We start from the raw sequence: 20153 nt of genomic DNA on the forward strand, positions 1-20153 counted from the left end.
GTCTTTGTTTATCTCCATCTTGAAAGATATTGCAGAGGAAACTATTCCTAAGACTTCGGCAGTACCGAAGCGGTTCAATGAGACGTGCAAAGAAGCAATCAAAGAGCGAAACAGGACCCTCGAGAGGTTCAAACGCGAACCTACCGGGGATAACTTGAATAGTTATCGCATTGCTCGGGCAAAGGCTCGTAAAACTATCAGACAGAGTAAGAAATCATCTTGGAGAAATTATGTCTCCAAGTTGACTTCTCAAACATCTGTGAAATCTGTCTGGAATAGGATACGTAAAATCAAGGGAAAAGAATCCAATAATACAGTTCGCCATTTGTCTGTCAATGACACGGATGTTACGTCTCATCGTGACATTGCCAATGCATTGGCAGACAGTTTCTCCCATAACTCTTCTTCTTCTTCTTTCAGTACAGATGCTTTTACGTCTGTCAGAAATAAAGCTGAAAAGCAACCTATTAACTTTTCATCTGAAAATGTTGAAGTATACAACAGGCACTTCTCTTTGGAGGAGTTGCAGGACGCTCTACGTAGAGCCCATGATACTTCGGTAGGACCAGATGAAATACATTATCTCTTAAAACACTTACCTGAATCATCCTTAATGGTTCTGTTAAATATCTTTAACAAAATCTGGATTTCGGGTGACTTTCCTTCTGATTGGAGAAAAGCCATTGTCATTCCTATTCCTAAGCCTGGCAAGGATCCAACAAATCCTACCAGTTATCGCCCTATTGCTTTGACAAGTTGCATTTGTAAAACCATGGAAAGAATGATCAACCGTAGACTTGTCTGGTATCTGGAGTCCCACACATTGCTTACTAGCATGCAATGTGGGTTCAGGACTAGACGTAGCACAGTTGATCATCTTGTTAGATTTGAAACGTTTTGTAGGGATGCTTTTATCCATAACCAGCATTTGGTATCGGTCTTTTTTTTACCTCGAGAAAGCTTATGATACCACGTGGAAGTATGGGATTTTGAAAGACCTCCATGGCATGGGCCTAACAGGCCGTATGCCTGACTTTATCTCAAATTTCTTACAGAATAGGTCTTTCAAGGTACGAGTGGGATCTACGTTATCCGATTCTCATTCCCAAGAGATGGGTGTGCCTCAAGGTAGCATCCTGTCAGTAACTTTATTTTCCGTGAAAATTAACAGCATCACCCAGTGTTTAAAACCTGGCGTTGATAGCTCTTTATATGTCGACGATTTTCAGATTTGCTACAGATCGTCCAGTATGGGTATCATTGAACGTCAGTTGCAGCTTTGTTTGAATAAACTTCAGCAATGGGCAACTGACAATGGATTTCGATTCTCAAAGTCAAAAACCGTCTGTATGCATATCAACCGGCCTCGGTGGCGTCGTGGCAGGCCATCGGTCTACAGGCTGGTAGGTACTGGGTTCGGATCCCAGTCGAGGCATGGGATTTTTAATCGAGATACCGACTCCAAACCCTGAGTGAGTGCTCCGTAAGGCTCAGTGGGTAGGTGTAAACCACTTGCACCGACCAGTGATCCATAACTGGTTCAACAAAGGCCATGGTTTGTGCTATCCTGCCTGTGGGAAGCGCAAATAAAAGATCCCTTGCTGCCTGTCGTAAAAAGAGTAGCCTATGTGGCGACAGCGGGTTTCCTCTAAAAACAGTGTCAGAATGACCATATATTTGACGTCCAATAGCCGATGATAAGATAAAAAATCAATGTGCTCTAGCGGCGTCGTTAAATAAAACAAACTTCTTTTCTTTTTTTTTGTATGCATATCTGCCAGAAAAGAGATCACCATTTAGATTCTCAGCTGTGTCTGGACAAAAATCCGGTTCCAGTTGTGGAGGAGACCAAATATCTGGGGATTATTTTTGACAGGAGGCTATGTTTTGTTCCTCATTTACAGTATGTGAAAAAGAAGGGCTTAAAGGCCATCGATATCTTAAAAGTTATTGGCAAGACTGAATGGGGAGCAGATCGAAAGGTTATGCTCCGACTTTATAGATCTTTAGTTCGGTCTAAATTTGATTATGGGTGCATTGTGTATGGGTCAGCACGTAAGTCTTACTTGCAAATGCTAGATCCTATACACAACCAGGGACTTAGGCTTTGTCTTGGTGCTTTCAAAACATCTCCTGTGGAGAGCTTGTACGTCGATGCAAACGAACCTAGTTTGGGTGCTAGACGTGCAAAGCTTTCTCTGCAGTATGCTACAAAGATTAAATCAAAGCCAAAACATCCTGCACACAATGCGGTGTTTGATAATAAATATATGAAGTTATTTGATACGATTCGAACATTTGGTCTTCGCATTAAGCCGTTTTTATCAGTTTGCAACATTGATTTAGCAGACATTTTGGAAACGCCTTCATATTTTATTTTGCCACCTTGGTGTATCAAACCACCAAAAATTGTGTTCGATCTTGTGCATCTAAAAAAAGATCGCACAGATGCAGTTATTTATAAACAACATTTCATGGAAATCCAAGAGAGGTATTGTGATTACATTCCTGTTTACACAGACGGATCACGGGATGGGAAGTCTGTGGCTTGTGCTAGTTTTTTCCATCAGACGCAATAATTTCCATGAGATTGCCCGATTCAGCATCAATCTTTACTGCTGAAATTTGGGCAATCATTAAAGCCCTGGAACAGATTAAGGATTCATGTGTATCCAAGTATATTATTTTTACAGACTCACTTTCGTGTCTTCAAGGTCTACAGTACATGAAATTGGAGCATCCCTTAGTTGGGATGGTGATACGAAAGTGTGTCTTTTTATCTATTGCCAATAAAGATGTTATATTTTGTTGGGTACCCAGCCATGTTGGCATTATGGGTAACTAAAGGCAGATGTTGCTGCCAAGTCTGCTTTAAACTTGCCCCGTGTCCATGTTGGTGTCCCCTACAGTGATTTTAAATTTCATTTTAACCAATATATCTTTTCGATTTCGCAAGACGATTGGGACGGTGCGGTTGCGAATAAGCTTCATTCTGTCAAGGCAGTCCTGGGAGAGTGGCAGTCATCTTACAGGCGATGCAGGAAGGATGAAGTAGTCTTATGCCGTACCATACATATTCGACGCATTCATTTATTTTAAAGAAGGACCTCATTGGGGCCATTAAACGCTGGAGAAAGTTCCTGGGAATGTCATTCCAGATCTGAGGAAGGATCAGCCATACGTCTTGACGAGGGGTTGTCACAGGTGGTCGGCCGCTACGAGGACGGTCCCTGACCTGCTGTTTTGTTGATATCGTTGCCGTAAGTGCCATATTGTGTTTCTGTATGTTGAATTGACGTGTGAGGTCCCAGATTCAAGCATCCCTATGACTTGCCATCTGTCATTTTCACTGAGGCGTGGCATGATGAAATTGCATCAAACAGTTCACTAATGGTGTTTTTCTGACTTCTGGACGCTGCACAGAGTGGCAATGATTTGCGAGTGAATGTCTGGCCTTTTATGGTTAACACTGGACAGGATTTCTCCCGAGTATTTTGTTTCTTGCACAAAGCATGCAATCACTCAATCTAATTAAAATTAGCTCCACTATTACATGTGGATCTAACACCAGCCAGTTGGAGCTCATGTCCACCAATCAAAACCTTACTTGCAGAATCCTGCCAGTGATTTAAAACTAACAACACTGCGTAGTCCCCAATGTCCAGGTAACATTTCGTCTGTAAATAATAATTTAAATATTGACCAATCGCACTTCGCCTTTTGTAACGTTATTTGGGAGCATACAAATTCTAAAAATATCGGGCGAGTCTATTTTAGTGGCCGCAGTACAGCGAACCATACCAATACGTACGGGGTGGGTTATCAGTCTTCAATTTTATATTAAAAATTATTTATTTATTTATAAAAATAAAAACAAACTAAATCAGTGTTCAGTTTTACATTACAAATTATTTATTTTATAAAATAAAACATGTTTTAAGGCATTCGTAATTCACACGAAACATGTCGTATACCCTCAGGATAATTCGGAATGTTTTCAAATTATTTTTAATCAGTGGCAGGATTCTCCAAGTAAGGTTTTGATTGGTGGACATGAGCTCCAACTGGCTGGTGTTAGATCCACATGTAATAGTGGAGCTAATTTTAATTAGATTGGCAATCACTCCAACAACTGCTTGGAATGAATGAATGTTTAACGACACCCCAGCACAAAAAAATACACATCGGCTATTGGGTGTCAAAAGTTTTAAGTATATGAAAAATATTATTTATAGATATTTATGTAAAACCGCAGTGAGGAACTGGGGGGGGGGGGGGGGGGGGGGGGGGGGCGGAATTATAATACAATACATGAAATCGAGGTAAGTAAATTTTAAAACTTTGTATAGAAGTGTTTTAAAAACTTTACAATTAATTCTGGATGGAATTTAAAAGGTTCCAAAACATTTCTGTTCCCAAATATATAATTTCTCGTCGGCTTGAGGTTGCCTTTCAGCTTTATTTCTGACAGATGTAAAAGCATCTGTACTGAAAGAAGAAGAGTTGTGAGAAAAAGTGTCTGCTAATGCATTGGCAATGTCACGATTAGACGTCACATCCGAGTCGTTGACAGACACTTGGCGAACTGTATTATTGGATTCTTTTCCCTTGATTTTACGTATCCTATTCCAGACAGATTTCACAGATGTTTGAGAACTCAACTTAGAGACATAATTTCTCCAAGATGAATTCTTACTCTGTCTGATAGCTTTACGAGCCTTTGCTGATAGCTTTACGAGCCTTTGCTGATAGCTTTACGAGCCTTTGCCCGAGCATGAATGAATGAATGTTTAACGACACCCCAGCACGAAAAATACATCGGCTATTGGGTGTCAAACTATGGTAATGCAAATAAATAAAGTGATGATCAACATCAATATAAAAATTCAAGTTTAAACAAAAACAGCGTAAAGAACAGTGTAAAGAACTGTGCAAAAACACAAATATCACACAATTTTACGGATACTGAATTTTACTCAAAACTTCAATTTTGTGCTGTATTGGCCATTCTCATAGAAAATGTTACACCCCTGCACCACGGTGAGGTTACAGCACGCGCAGGGGTTGCCCGAGCAATGCGATAAATATTCAGGTTATTCCCGGTAGGTTCGCGTTTGAACCTCTCGAGAGTCCTGGTTCGCTCTTTGATTGCATCTTTGCATGTCTCATTGAACCATGGTTTATTGAAACGCTTCGGTACTGCCGAAGTCTTAGGAATAGTTTCCTCTGCAATATATTTCAAGATGGAGGTGAACAAAGACATGTGATCATGGCAGTTTCTTGCAGTCGAGTGCTGCATAGATGCCGAAATTGATCCTAGTTTGCCCGTGTCAACTTCCATCTCTGAACCCTTTCAAGTGATGGAGGTCCATCATTCTCCAAAATAATTGGAAAGTGGTCACTACCACAAGGGTCTGGACAAACTTTCCAGGAGAAATCAAGATAAAGTGGCGGACTACAAAGGGTTAAATCAGTGGATATGAAAAAATCATAACTGGTTCAACAAAGGCCATGGTTTGTGCTATCCTGCCTGTGGGAAGCGCAGATAAAAGACCCCTTGCTGCTAATCGCAAAGAGTAGCCCATGTAGTGGCGACAGCGGGTTTCCTCTCAAAATCTGTGTGGTCCTTAACCATATGTCTAACGCCATATAACCGTAAATAAAATGTGTTGAGTGCGTTGTTAAATAAAACCTTTCTTTCTTTCCTCAACTACATGCAGTTCACATGTCAGTTTTTGGCGGGAAATCCTGTAACAATGTTTCATTTTCTGTAATTTTAAAGGGACACCTATCGGAGTTACGTAGTGATAAAAAAAAAAAATTGTATATTTAGTTTCTTTTGTGTGAAGAAGATATATTATTCCATGAAAATACCTAAAATAGGTTTCAAGCAAATTAGTTTTTACCTGCATTTTGTCACAAATCGGAAAAATATGTATCAAAATACAATTAAATCTAGATAGATTATATATATATATATATATATATATAGATATATTAGGATAGGATATGGATATGGGGATGGATGGATGGATAGGATAGGATAGGATAGAATAGGATAGATAGATAGATAGGTAGGTAGGTAGGTAGGTAGGTAGGTAGGTAGGTAGGTAGGTAGGTAGGTAGGTATGTATGTATGTATTATTATTACAAATGTTCGTGAAATGGTGCAGGGAGGGGGTCTTCATTCATTTGTGGGAGTCCGTTTTAGGCTAAATGATTGCGACTATAAAAAATATTATGTCTTCTAATGTTAAGAGTTAAAAGTTAAAGTATGTTGCGTATAAGGACACCACTAAAGCCTATTGAATTTTTATTCATCGGCTAGTGGATGTCGAACATTTGTAATTTTATATTCATCGGCTAGTGGATGTCGAACATTTGTAATTTTATATTCATAGTCATAGAGGAAGCCCTCTACATTTTTCCATTACTAACGAGGGATCTTTTATATACACCACCCCACAGACAGGATAGCTCATACCACGGCCTTTTATATACACCACCCCACAGACAGGATAGCTCATACCACGGCCTTTTATATACACCACCCCACAGACAGGATAGCTCATACCACGGCCTTTTATATACCAGTCGTGGTCGACTGGCTGAAACGAAAAATAGCCCAATGGGCCCAGCGACATGAATCGATCCCAGACCGACCGCGCATAAGGCGAGCACTTTACCGCTGGGCTACGTCCCGCCTCTTCTGTTAAAGTTTTTTTTTAATGACACCACATTGATTTATTAAGTAGCAAGGGATCTTTTATATGAACCATCCCACACACAGGATAGCACATACCACGGCACTGGCTGGAACGAGAACTAGCCCAATGGGATAACTGACAGGGTTGAGACAGTGTGTAAAACATATTTGTGTAAGTCGGGTCAGGTCAGGTCTGAGGTTTATAAAACGTTCACATTCAGAACAAGCCGTTGTAGTAGACGCCTGTCATTGGCGCAGGTGTCGATTTTCGCCGGCTCCTCCGTCCAGGACATGAAAGGGTTTGGAGGTGGGTTTCTTAGAGGGGGTCGCCCACGCTGGCATGTGCAAGGGAGCACAAGCAGCCCGACCAGGGTCGGTAACGGGGTTTGTTTTAGTGCTATTGAATTTGCAAATGTCCCGTAGGATTAAAGTCAAACAGAACATTTCTTGAAGGTAATTTTGACGCATAACTTAGAGCGGTTCATCGAAATTGAAAATGGAGCTAATTGGTTGATTTGACTTGATTAATAGAAAGGTAGCTCCTTGTTGGAACCTTCCCTCTATGGAGGCTGTGGCGGTTGGGCTACCATCGGTGTCCTGTGATTAGTCCTTGGAAGAACTGGTCAGGTCAGGTAGTGTTTAACGTGCACATTCAGAACAAGCTGTTGCAGCGCACGCCTGTCGTGCACAGACACCGGCCTCGGTCGGCTTCTCCGTTCAGGACAGGAGTGGGGTGGAGGGGGAACCGCCTGCACTGACAGGTGCAAGGGAGCACCAGCAGTCCGACCGGGGCCGGTAACAGACGGAGGGTGGTATGGTGCTATGGAAGTCTCGTAGGGTTAAGCCAAAGAGAATTGGTGCGCATTTTACAGAAGGAAATTAGGCGCAATTTTGGACAGTCCGCCAAAAAGTAAAGAAGTGAGCTACGTATAGTTTGGGAAGATTAGTAAGCCGAGTGTAGCTCGTTTGGAAGAACTTACTCGCACTGTTCTTTATTGAAGTCGTCCGTAGTCCCACTGTTCGTTGCTATTTGCCCATCGCAGTTCCAGAGTTGATATGCTAAATAAACCTGTTCACATTCCCCGTTTACCGCGATGCCTGAAGTAACGAATGAATGAATGAATGAATGTTTAACGACACTCCAGCATGAACAATACATCGGCTATTGGGTGTCACACTATGGAAAATGCTAAAAAAAATTATGATCAACATCAATATAAAAATTCAATAGTTAAATTAAAACACAGTCCTGAAGTAACAAACCATGGAAACAGAAGGAAATGCTTGTTTAACGATATATGAGAACGCTATTTGGTTTTCTAATATGACAAAGAGACAGCGACAGACATGTAGAGAGAGATATATAGACACAGAGAGAGAGAGAGAGCGCTCCACCACCCCGAAACGAATACATTTCAATGCTGTAAGCCTACCTCATACACAAGTTTATTTAGGTTAACGACACCACTAGAGCACATTGATTTATTAATCATCGGCTATTGGATGTCCAACATTTGGTAATTCTGATAGTCTTAGAGAGGAAACCCGCTACATTTTCCATTACTAGCAAGGGATCTTTATATGTACCATCCCACACAGGTTAGCACATAGCCCAATGGGCCCACCGAGAGAGAGAGACAGCGACACAGACCATTGGGCTGTTTCTATATAGCGTTAGAGAGGAAACCCATTATAGTTTTCAGATAATTGCAAGGGATCCTTTATATGCACCATCCCACATACTTTGATATACCAGTCGTGATGCACTGGCTGGAACGAGAAATTACCCAATGGGCCCACCGACGAGGATCGCGCCATTCGAGCGCTTTACCACTGGGCTACATCTAGGGTTGGGTACCGCGAAAAAAACCGTACCGCGGTATATTGTTGTTTTTTGTAATGTACCACGGTATACCGCGGTACTGACAGCATACTAATCACTGCGATTCAGTGATACAATAATTGCGCAACATACAATGTCATTTATGTGCCTTTGAACGTAGGGGTCAAACACACATGACATACTACAATGATATACCTACCAGTACAGATTTTGACTGATTCAGTTTACACTCTATTTCCTCTAAAGTTGAGTAAGCATTAAGCAGGACTAAAACTCTCATTTAGAGAATAGCCAATACTTATAGATAGAACATAGTTGTAGAGCCTTGTTGTATTTTAAAGCCGCACACCCTAGTTCCATCCAGCGAAAATAAAACACACTTAGATCACGTTTTTATCAAATGGAGTGAAAAGCCCATGTCCCAATTGCTTGAAATAATTTTGAAAGTTAGTATTCTGATGTCACCGGTAGATGTCGCTCGAAGCACAACAATGCCTACGTCACGACAAATTTCACAGACTTGGGGTGCGTTCGTTTCACCTCTCCTGGACATGTTCCAACTGTTCTGTCCTGGTTGTATCCCCTCTCCAGATATCGTATTGGTTTTAAGGGTTTGTAACGTTTTGTATTGAGACACTTACTTGTCTGAACTTTATTGTTACTGAAAATGTTCACGAACTGTGAAGAAAAATCTCACAAATGAACAACAAAAAATCGGATGTTGATTGCGCGAACCGTGCACGAGAAAACAAATCGAACCAAAATGATAACGGTCACGTGATATACCAAGGTCTGTGACATCGAAATGGAAATATCCCCTCCAAAAATAGATTGGACCTCGCTTGCTTAACGGTTTTTTCTCGACAGAACGTCTTGTGAAAAAATGCTAAAAAAATGCATTTCGTGGTTTTACAAACATCAGGATTACCAAAAAGCACTTCAGGTGAATGGAAATGTGTATTCTAAATAATAAAATGTAAGTAAAGTGCAATTTTATTTGTGAAAAAATGGGGTTTAATAGCGAAAAACAACGCCGTAATGGTTAACAAATAGCCGTAACTAGGGTGTGTCCCTTTAAGACCTTATAATGTAAATGAAATAAACATAACAGATGAATAAACTCCCTAGTTATAATTTCAGTTAAACTGGAAAATAATGAAAATGACAAAGTTACGTAATATTTGAATGGCCCTTGATGTCTAGGCCGGGCCGTAGCCCAGTGGTAAAACAATCGGTTGGACGCGTGGTAGGTCTAGGATCGATCCAAGTCGGTGGGCCCATTGGGATATTTCTCATTTATGTATGTGCACCACGACTGGTATAGCAAAGGTCGTGGTATGTGCTACTAATGAGAAAATGCACTGCGGTTATTCGGGGAATGCCCGTCACGTGACTCAAAATAATACGTCACACCTCTGCTCTCTAAATAGCCGTTATTTTTCTCAGAATTATGGACCGTACCCATAATTCAATTCAACAGCTGAAAGATGCTCTCTCGCTCTCTCTCTCTCTCTCTCTCTCTCTCTCTCTCTCTCTCTCTCTCTCTCTCTCTCTTCTTCATTCCCCCCCCCCTCTCTCTCTCTCTCTCTCTCTCTCTCTCTCTCTCTCTCTCTCTCTCTCTCTCTCTCTCTCTCTCTCTCTCTCTCTCTCTCTCTCTCTCTCTCTCTCTCTCTCTCTGTCAGACTATCACCACGGAACAGGGAAATAAAGCCATGTGGCCACAGGAACAACAGTTACAAATATCGCGCGCACAACCGGACCACGTCGACCTTCGGCCTGCACTTCCCACAGCAATCAAAAGTAACTCTAGCAGCAAATATGAATCCATCTTTGCTGGTCCTTACATGAACAACATCAACACAAATCAACCACCTGTTAAACGACGGCATTATGATTCCGACAGCGATTGACCTAGAAAAATTGACATCGCATGGCCTACACTGAATGGACCGGATTGATTATTAATTACAAAACTAATAACAGTTAATTTCGTTAACTGGTGTTATGTTCTTTTTCGTAATGTTGTTTATTCAGGTGACGCCCCATCCAAAAGAAAATCGAAATTTATTCGTAAAATAATTTTTTAATGTAGGCCTACGTTAAGAGGACTATTTTGTGAAATGTATACACACTGGCTAGCCATAGTCGTGAAACTACGGATGGACGATTTACAGTCTATGGACGCTTATTTATTTATTTATCTCTTGAAAACAAAATTACTGAAGCATTTTAAGTGTTGTGGCTAAATTTTATGCGCAAACGTAGTTTGCCTTTTTAATGTATAGAGAATTAAAAAAAAAGAAAAAAAGTTTTTATGTTAATATAATATAAAACATGAAGAAAATATTATTTTAAACAATGGCTTCCATCTTCAATTTTAAATGCATTTTTACTGGGTTTCGTCTAAAGGGAATGAGAAAAAAAAAAGACTTTCATATTGTTTGAGGGTGGATAGGGAAATCCCACCTGAGGGTCACTAAATCAGGTGAACACCCGAGACTTGCCGAGGGTTTTCATCTGATTTAATGCCCCTCGGGTGGGATTTCCCTATCCACTCCCAAATAATATGAAAGAGTCTTATAATCTATACTTCACAAAGGAGATTGATTATGGTTCTTGACCATTTAAAGGGACATTCCTGAGTTTGCTGCAATTTTTAAGATGTTATCGACTAACAGACTTTGTAACAATTGTAATTACATTTTATATTTGTCAGCATAAAATATTAGTGGCCATATATTAAACGTGTTTCTGATCATTCTAATATTTGTACTATGTTAAATTTCATTTTATTTCCTAAAATATTCTTTTTTCGTACGTATGATATTATTTGAAGACAAAATCCAGTTTGGCCTTCTTACAAATATCAAGACGACCATAAACACATTGAATATACAGACACTGATATTCTAAACAAGAAAATATATTTAATGTGTAAGTTTAATCGTAGAAATATTTTATTAGTCGGAAACATTTTGCAATGCAGCAAACTCGGGAATGTCCCTTTAATTACAGTAACAAAACATTAATTGAAGACCTGCGTGCAAGAACCCGGTAACCCACGTCGCGGCCATTTTGACAAAATAAGTATTTTGTGATGGAGTTACCTGGTTATGACAAACATTGAAAATACAACGATATTTATAACAATTAACCCATTTATTTTTATTCAAAATGAAACATAAACTATTTTCTGGACTTGTGGCTAGATATAGTCATATTATGCATGCTTGTGCGTAATAATTAAGTCTTTATAAATCCAGTCATAACCAATTAAATGTTTAATGAAAATTATCATAGTCTTAATTATTTTTGTTATATCATTCCTAATCAAGTACTTCATCATTTTCATTATCGTCATCAGCTTTCAGGCTTTTATAGAATCCTTTTGCTGTTATAGGGATGAGATCGCAATGAGCCACCAAATCACGCAGTTTGGCTGCCTTGATTTTTCTCGGACCTTGGTATCGAGGAACAAAAGTGAAGGGAGACTCATCAAGCGTTTCTCGGACCTTGGTAAGCTGTACGACCTTCCACCCCTTCATATCGGATAGTGGTGTACCTGAATTCGTACTGGTTTCGATATTCTCTTGAGAGTCAAAGCCATCTGATGTTGATGAACTCGACCTTTTGACCATCAGCGGTTTTTTTCTTAAACACGAGTTTGTGGGGAAGCTTTTCGAAATCAAAGATCATGTTCCTGTCCATAGGAAATACAGTAAATGGTTTCTTTTTCCTAGTTTTTATGATAACATAGTGCCAGTCAGTTGGCAGGTATACATGGTTGCGTCGGCGTTTTTCTTTCTCAATGTGACTGAAATCGGCATCAGATGGCAAGAAGGAATGGCCAGATACTTTGAATTTATTTTCAATTTGATCAAAACGACCTTCTCTGATAGATGCCACCATAAAGCAAGGATATGTTGTCAGGCGCCTTTGAGGGATATCAACAGAATCAAAATATTTCAGAAGACATGAACCAATCTCACTCGCACCTCTTGATGCAACATCTTCGGACCAAACACATATATAGCCATTTGCAGTAGAGCAGTCGTGAATACCTGTATTGTATGTCCACAACCGACGCTTGTAAAATGCAATACCAGTTGTAATGTAAAGTGTTGGTAAAGCCTGCTAAAGGTCAAAGGTAATCACTCGTGTGGACGTCATTAGCTTTTGCTGCTGCTCGGTCCTCTTTAAGCGTGAAAAAATTTCTTTTTTGCATGCCTAAGGTGCTTTTCCCACTCCCGTTTCAAATTTCATCTGTGTTGCCCATATCGGATATCTTAAATTTATAACTGTCACACGTTCTACAGGTGTCAGACCTTGGTTCCCCGAATCCTAAATTGAACTCGTGATTAAAGACATCCCTGTACTTCCATTCTTTCAGGGCTGTCTTTCCTTTTGCCTCACGTGCCTTCTTAGGCTGCCTTTCCATTGGTCCGGTTTTACCCGCGCGGCTATTTCTGCCGCTAAGCGGTAAAAATCAAATGCGTTGATTTGCATTGACGTCTTTCCATTGACCCGGTTGTTCGCCGTGCGGCCCAAAAAGGTCGATCATGTATCGATTTTGTTCTAGCCGTGCGGCTCGAACCGCATGGGGAATCCATAAATGACGTCATTGTGGGGGTATTACCCACGATTACCCATTCCCCACCCTTATGTGTTTTACAGCGTCATTTGATAATTTTCAACTTTTCAGAGTAGCCTAGGTTGTGTTTTTTTAAAGCATTTTTCATGCAATGGGCGAGCCAAAGTTCATCCACGAGCAAATGGAAACTTTAATCTATTTGGTAAGAGAAAACCCAGGCATTTATGACCAATCTTTAAGTCAATATAAGGACCAGATCTGGGGCCCGTTTCAAAAACTTCGTAAGAAAAAAACTTTAGAAAAAAAGATAAAAAACTTACGAATAAAAACGGTGCGTTTCACGAAAGTGTTCGTAAGAAAATTGTTATCTTAAGAACTTCTTAATTTACGAATTTTTTATTTTTATGACTCTTATATAGATGAGATAAAATAATTCATGACAACGTAAACTTCCGGTAGTAGTGTTTTGTCAGTAACTTTTTGTTAACACTTTGTAGCATACTCTATCTACTGAATAAAGCGTGTAAGAACTATTCAAAAACGTTAGTATCGATCGTTAATGTTGAACGCATATTTTTTGCACGTTCTACTTGACGTCTGCAATTATGCCGCTGTGTTACGTCAGTAAAGCTAAATGACAGCAGACATGGCAATGGAAACGAAAAAGAGGAAGGCCAACTGGAATGAAAATGAATTGGAAGTGTTAGCAGACGCTGTGGTGTGCGACATTAACATTATCAGAGGGAAATTTTTTTCCTCATTAACCCATGAAAAGAAACAGAGTGTATGGATGAAAATAACAGAAAAGTAAGTAAATGCAGTCATATGCAGGGCCATGGGTGGGTGCAGGATTTTTGTAAGGAGGGAGTGTTGGACAAAAAGGGCAGTAGGAGTAGCTTATATGTCTGCTTGACAAAATGTGAGAGAGCAAAAAAAAAAAAAAAAAAAAAAAAAAATTGAAAATAAAATAAAAATAATAATAAATAAAATTAAAATAATAAATAAATTAATTAATTAAAAAATAATATTTTGGTTTTTTTAAATACTAAATTTTTTTTTTTTAAATGTTGCAGGTATATTTTTTAATATAAAATTAAGAAATAGAGGGGCACCTATTTCTGAAAAAAGGGCACTTGACATCTTGATGGGGGAGGGTGTGCATTCCCAGCACCCCCCATGGTATCCGCGCCTAACTAGTAGAAGTGTCCGCATTTAAATTTATATATATATATACATTTTTGTATATGTGTTTTTTCTACTCCTAATTATTATTCTCGAGCAACTGATTACAAACTGATTATACCGGCCTCGGTGGCGTCGTGGCAGGCCATCGGTCTACAGGCTGGTAGGTACTGGGTTCGGATCCCAGTCGAGGCATGGGATTTTTAATCGAGATACCGACTCCAAACCCTGAGTGAGTGCTCCGCAAGGCTCAATGGGTAGGTGTAAACCACTTGCACCGACCAGTGATCCATAACTGGTTCAACAAAGGCCATGGTTTGTGCTATCCTGCCTGTGGGAAGCGCAAATAAAAGATCCCTTGCTGCCTGTCGTAAAAAGAGTAGCCTATGTGGCGACAGCGGGTTTCCTCTAAAAACAGTCAGAATGACCATATGTTTGACGTCCAATAGCCGATGATAAGATAAAAAATCAATGTGCTCTAGCGGCGTCGTTAAATAAAACAAACTTTACTTTTTTTTACAAACTGATTACAAACATTTGTATTATAACTATATTTATAACTTAAAGTACATACAAGATTGAATTAAACTCAATTTCTTTCTCTTTTCTCTCTCACTCTCTGTATCTATACATACCCACTCTGTATCTCTCTTTCATACACACACGCATACAGACATAGACAGGCATGTATGCATATGCAATGAATGGATATGGTGTGATATGGATTTCAGTGACAAATACACACAAATTAGATGTGTTATTCAGGTATACAGTGAAATACAATAAATCATATTGAAATATTTCATGTCTTACTTTTTTAATGTTCTTAAAATTTAGAAATTTTAATGAATTTTTCTTTCCTTAGGATCAACGCTGTCAGTACTGCAGGAAGGTCTGTAGAAGAAGTTAAAAAAAAATGGCACGACAGCTTAAGCATTGTTAAAAAGAAAGAGAGCAATCGATTGAAATCAATGAGAGAAACTGGTGGTGGACCACCATTGGAAGTCATATTTAAGCAATGGGAGTTGTCAGTGAGTGTTATTACAAATAAATATGCAGATACATGTGCATACACAAACTCACATATACACACATACATACACATACATATACACACACACATATAAATATATACGTACCTATATATCAATGTTAGATATATAAAGATAAAGATAAGAAGACATAGAAAGAAAGAGAGAGATAGACAGAAAGACAGACAGACATATGGAGAAAGAAATGAAGACAGATATTTACACACTTGTGTACAAAATTAGTACTATTAGTGTCTTCAAAATGTCATTTTACAGATTTTACAGACACTTTCACCAACCGCAATATCAGGAATTCCTGGTGCTGTCGATACAAGTGAAGAAAGTGTTCCATCAGTGCAAGGTATCATTACTTGTCACAAATTTGTGTAATTGTTTGTTATACTTTACCTTCAGTCAATTTTCATGACAATTAAAAAATAAAGATAATAATCTTTTACATCAATTTATTGCATAGCAGTCATTTTGGATTTTTGTATAACACTAGCTGCAAATGATGCATCATTGGTATTTTGAACACACAGTCATATTAATAGTAATAATAACAACAAAATCACTTAATTCATAGACTGACTAATGATATTAACACCAAAAAACATATTGTACTCATTTATTACATTAATTTCTTTGCAGCTGTTCCATCAGACATCAACAACAATGACAGTGTGGAAGGTAATTGATACCATGTTGTACAATGTTGTTATTGCTTTTGTTATGTTTTTATATTACTAATACTGACTATTATTATTATTATTATGATACTTATTATTATGATTATGATATAACTATTATTGATATATATATTGATATACTGTCATTATGATATAAATATTGATATCATTGTTAATTATTTTGTCATTATTGTATTATTATCATTCAATATTAGCATATCATTGTCATCATCATTTTGTTTCAGTCATTAGTATATTGTCAAGTATATTATAATGACTATTCTTAATTCATTAGTTAATATTTATCAGTGATAATAATTGTCGTTTTTGATTGATTGTGTACACTGTTACATTATTAACATTAATATTTTTATCATTACTTTTATATATAGAAACAACAGTGTACATTGTGAATCCGGGCCCAGCTATGAAAGATAATGCATTAGGTAAATTATTTGGTTTTCAAATATAATACATGAGAATTTGTTGCATACTTTACAGTGATATGTCATGTCAATTACATTTTACCGTTTTACAAATATATAGAAAAGTCACTTAATTTTCTTATTTATGAACGTTGGTAATGATTTATAAGTATAATGTCCATTGCAAACTTGTGTATTGCAATTAATGATTATTGATTATAACAATATATAGATACAGGTACTACAATTTTTCATATGACACATGTTATCATGTGTAATGTTTATATACATATTCTTGTATACATATATAATTCGGGATGTATGCAACATACATTTAATAATGTGATATGTCATGTCAATTTGACATTTTATTACAAATATATAAAAGTCACTTAATTTCTTATTTTATGAATTGGTAATGATTATAATTATAATGTCCATTGCATACTTGTGTATTGCAATTAATGATATTGATTATTACATATATAGATACAGGAGACACCCAACAACAGTATATATATGAAATAAATTTCCACATTTTGATTTCAAGCGGTTCCACATATTTCAAAAAAGAATAAAAGGACAATGGGTATGTTATTAAACGTATAATTATGATAAAGGAATGACATACAGTTTATTATTATATTTTATATATCATTACATGCCTTCAGAAATTGTAATAGAGCTTGAATCAAGTAGTCCTTTCTATTTGTTGCTTGAATTTCACAATTCTTCATTTCCAAGTATATAGTGTATTAGAAGATGAAATCAATGGCTAACTTACCATTGCAACATTAACTGTATGTCATATATTAATATATTTCAATATTCAATATAAAATGTCAATTTTTGATGTTGCTTATTTTATGCTTATTCAAGCTTTTGATATTCATGCAAAAGTCATAAACACTTGTAATTCATTACTGTAGTATTAAAGAATACATTACAAGGTTGCAAAATTACTTTTTCAGATAATGAAGATTCTGTGAGGACAATTTGAAATTGAAGAGAGGAGAAATTGAAAATGAGAAGAGGTATCAATGAAAAAAATCATACCAATTAGAACAAACAAAAATTGAACAATATTGTGTGAAATTTCGAACTCACTCAAATCAATTGAAAAACATTTAAGAAAACGCTCGCCCATTTTCTGTATCACCAATCATATCATTGAACATTTTGAATACATATTCACATATAAATGATTGCCATAGCATACAACAGTAGTTTATGTTATGTATAAATCATAAAATGTCATTTATATACTTGTAGAATGAGGTGGTAGGTTTGTGAATTTAAAATTTAAACAGAAACAAATTTGAAATATGTACCATGAACTAATGTGAATCATTAAAGTTAACAGAATTTGAATTTGCACCAAAGTAATGCAATACAATCAATTTATGATGCATCTTCATATTTGGCTTTATGCTTTTAAAATCTTGCAATTAGTTGCTGGCGAATTGTTTGTGCTTGTCTGTCAGGAACATTTCTGCAAATGTGGTTGTTGTTTATTTGCAGTATATGTCCACCATGTAGCAAAGGAATGTTTTCATTTATTGCTTTATTATGCAGACGGAAGGTTTCAATTATTCGTGAGCATTTTTTCGGCGAAAATGGTAATGCTCCACCACTTTTATGGATACATCTGAAAACAGACATTATTACATATGTTTAATTACTTCAATTTCATTTTGGAGTTTCATGTTTATATGTGTTTCTGTATGTGAGTGCATGTTTACATGTGCATGTGTGCATTTATTTTTTCACATGTCTTTGTTATGTGTGTAATGACATTAATTGCAATGTTATATTATGTAATAATTCCAATAACACCATAATACTAAGTAAAAGTATTAAATATTTCATCAGCATAATCATAATATATATTTATTGACATGAATTTTATTTAAAGATGATCAAAATACTACATTCTTGTGTTTTTTTCATGTTTTAGTCGGGGTTTTTTAATTAATCATGATGTGGTTAAAATAATTTACTAATGTAATTTATTACTATTCAAATGAAGGTACTAATTCCTTAAAATTAATACACAATTACCAATGGACTTTCAAACATGGGGAAACTGTGTTTTCATTTTTACAATAATATTAAAAGTTAATGATTCAAATGATGAATGCAATGCAGTTGTAAGGGAAACATTTCACCTGAATCTGGATTTTAAGACACCAAATGCCCTTTCAATGACGACTCTTGTTTTGCAATGTGCCCTGTTGTATGATATTTCTTTGTGACTTGTTGGATGAATGAGGGGTGTCATCAGCCATGTTTTCAAGGGATATCCAGAATCACCAACAAGCCACCCTCCTGGCAAGTTCTCCATCATTCGGTGAATGTTGGAACTCATTAAAATATATACATCATGAGATGCACCAGGGAATCTTGTATTTATATTGATGAATCTGTGGGAACAATACATTATAATTTCCTTACACTTAACCTTACATATATGTCACATTTTAAGTTATTCATATTGAAGTTCTGTGCAATATTATTCATTTCATACTCAATAATACCAAATAATGTTGGGCTTAAAACCATGTATCACATAACCTTAATATAATTATGTTGAATGAGTGTAACATTGTATCATACATTATGTTGTGGATTTATTGGCTTTTACAAATCTTTCAAGTATTTGTTCATGTTTATATTATAAAAATAGTATTTTGTTTTCATTGTTAAAATTTTAGATAAACCCACTTAAGTAATAGGTGTTGCATTTCAATTAATGCATTATGTTTTTATTTACCTCATTTTTGCATCAGCCACTGCCATGATGTTTAAAGCATGGAACCCTTTGCGACAAACGTACAGATTTTCATCAGTTCCTGTCATACCTTGAATTGGTATTAATGTACCATCTATGGCACCAATTACATTTGGAAAGGATGCCAACGAGTAAAACTTCTCTTTTACTTCTCTCACTTCAGCATTGTTACGTGGGAAGTGTATATTATTAAGTCTGTGACACATAGCATCACATACACTGTTTATGCATCTGGATGCTGATGACTTTGATATGCCATGTACGTCTGCAACTTCAGACAAGAAATCTCCTTTAGCTAAATATCTTAAAGTAACCATCACCTGAAAAGTAATTTTTAATTAGAATTAACACTAATTAATTTTGTGACCTTGATATAATCACGTGTGTGCATACACACATGTTCATAACATGATAACATACAGACAATATATGAAGGCATTTCATACAGGATAGTTCCATTATGTACAGAAATATGCATGAAGTCAGTGTGTATGTGTGTATGTGTGTATGTGTGTGTGCGTATTGTAAGAAACAAAAAGTTTATTACAGAAAATGTAAATGTTGTGCAAGATATTAAAATTGTACAGGCCACTTTCTTACTTTATATCAGTTTAATACTGATTGTGTGTTGGACTCTTTAGTGTCTATGAATTTCAGTATGAATGGAACTTGTGTTGATTTTAAATAATAATTTATTACTCATTATGTGCATTTCACATCAGTATTTGTTTTCTCTCGTTTTCAATAATATATATTACTACCGCAACATACTGCAGTAAACCAAATTACTTCACATTTAAAAATTAACACACAAACGCACACACACACACACACACAATTAAGTTATGTAAATGTTGCCACCAATATTTGAAATATATAATTTTATTATTTTCAT

At 36.8% G+C, this 20153-nt stretch overlaps 2 protein-coding genes across 2 annotated transcripts; one reads left to right on the forward strand and one right to left on the reverse strand.

Moving 5' to 3' along the window:
* The first annotated feature begins 13661 nt into the window (after positions 1–13661).
* On the forward strand, positions 13662–17467 carry LOC121390320 (nuclear apoptosis-inducing factor 1-like). Its single transcript, XM_041522106.1, has 5 exons — positions 13662–13947; positions 15188–15353; positions 15630–15714; positions 16005–16043; positions 17439–17467. The coding sequence occupies exons 1-5, from the start codon at positions 13775–13777 to the stop codon at positions 17465–17467; spliced, it is 492 nt and encodes a 163-aa protein (XP_041378040.1). The 5' UTR covers positions 13662–13774.
* A 387-nt stretch (positions 17468–17854) lies between these two features.
* Positions 17855–20011, reverse strand: LOC121390540 (putative nuclease HARBI1). Its single transcript, XM_041522374.1, has 3 exons — positions 19241–20011; positions 18636–18890; positions 17855–18115 (listed from the first exon to the last, which is right to left on the reverse strand). Exons 1-3 carry the CDS (start codon positions 19573–19575, stop codon positions 17902–17904), a joined length of 804 nt encoding a protein of 267 aa, XP_041378308.1. The 5' UTR covers positions 19576–20011; the 3' UTR covers positions 17855–17901.
* Positions 20012–20153: the final 142 nt, after the last annotated feature.

Source organism: Gigantopelta aegis, chromosome 15, assembly GCF_016097555.1.
Source record: "Gigantopelta aegis isolate Gae_Host chromosome 15, Gae_host_genome, whole genome shotgun sequence".
Lineage (NCBI taxonomy): Eukaryota > Metazoa > Mollusca > Gastropoda > Neomphalida > Peltospiridae > Gigantopelta > Gigantopelta aegis.

Coding starts and splice junctions, on each gene's coding strand:
- LOC121390540 (XM_041522374.1), bottom strand. CDS start 19,575: ATGGTTACTTTAAGATATTTAGCTAAAGGAGATTTCTTGTCTGAAGTT. Junction 18,891..19,240: donor GTGGCTGATGCAAAAATGAG/GTAAATAAAAAC, acceptor TTGTTCCCACAG/ATTCATCAATATAAATACAA. Junction 18,116..18,635: donor GTCTTAAAATCCAGATTCAG/GTGAAATGTTTC, acceptor GTCTGTTTTCAG/ATGTATCCATAAAAGTGGTG.
- LOC121390320 (XM_041522106.1), top strand. CDS start 13,775: ATGACAGCAGACATGGCAATGGAAACGAAAAAGAGGAAGGCCAACTGG. Junction 15,354..15,629: donor TTAAGCAATGGGAGTTGTCA/GTGAGTGTTATT, acceptor GTCATTTTACAG/ATTTTACAGACACTTTCACC. Junction 16,044..17,438: donor CAACAATGACAGTGTGGAAG/GTAATTGATACC, acceptor TTACTTTTTCAG/ATAATGAAGATTCTGTGAGG.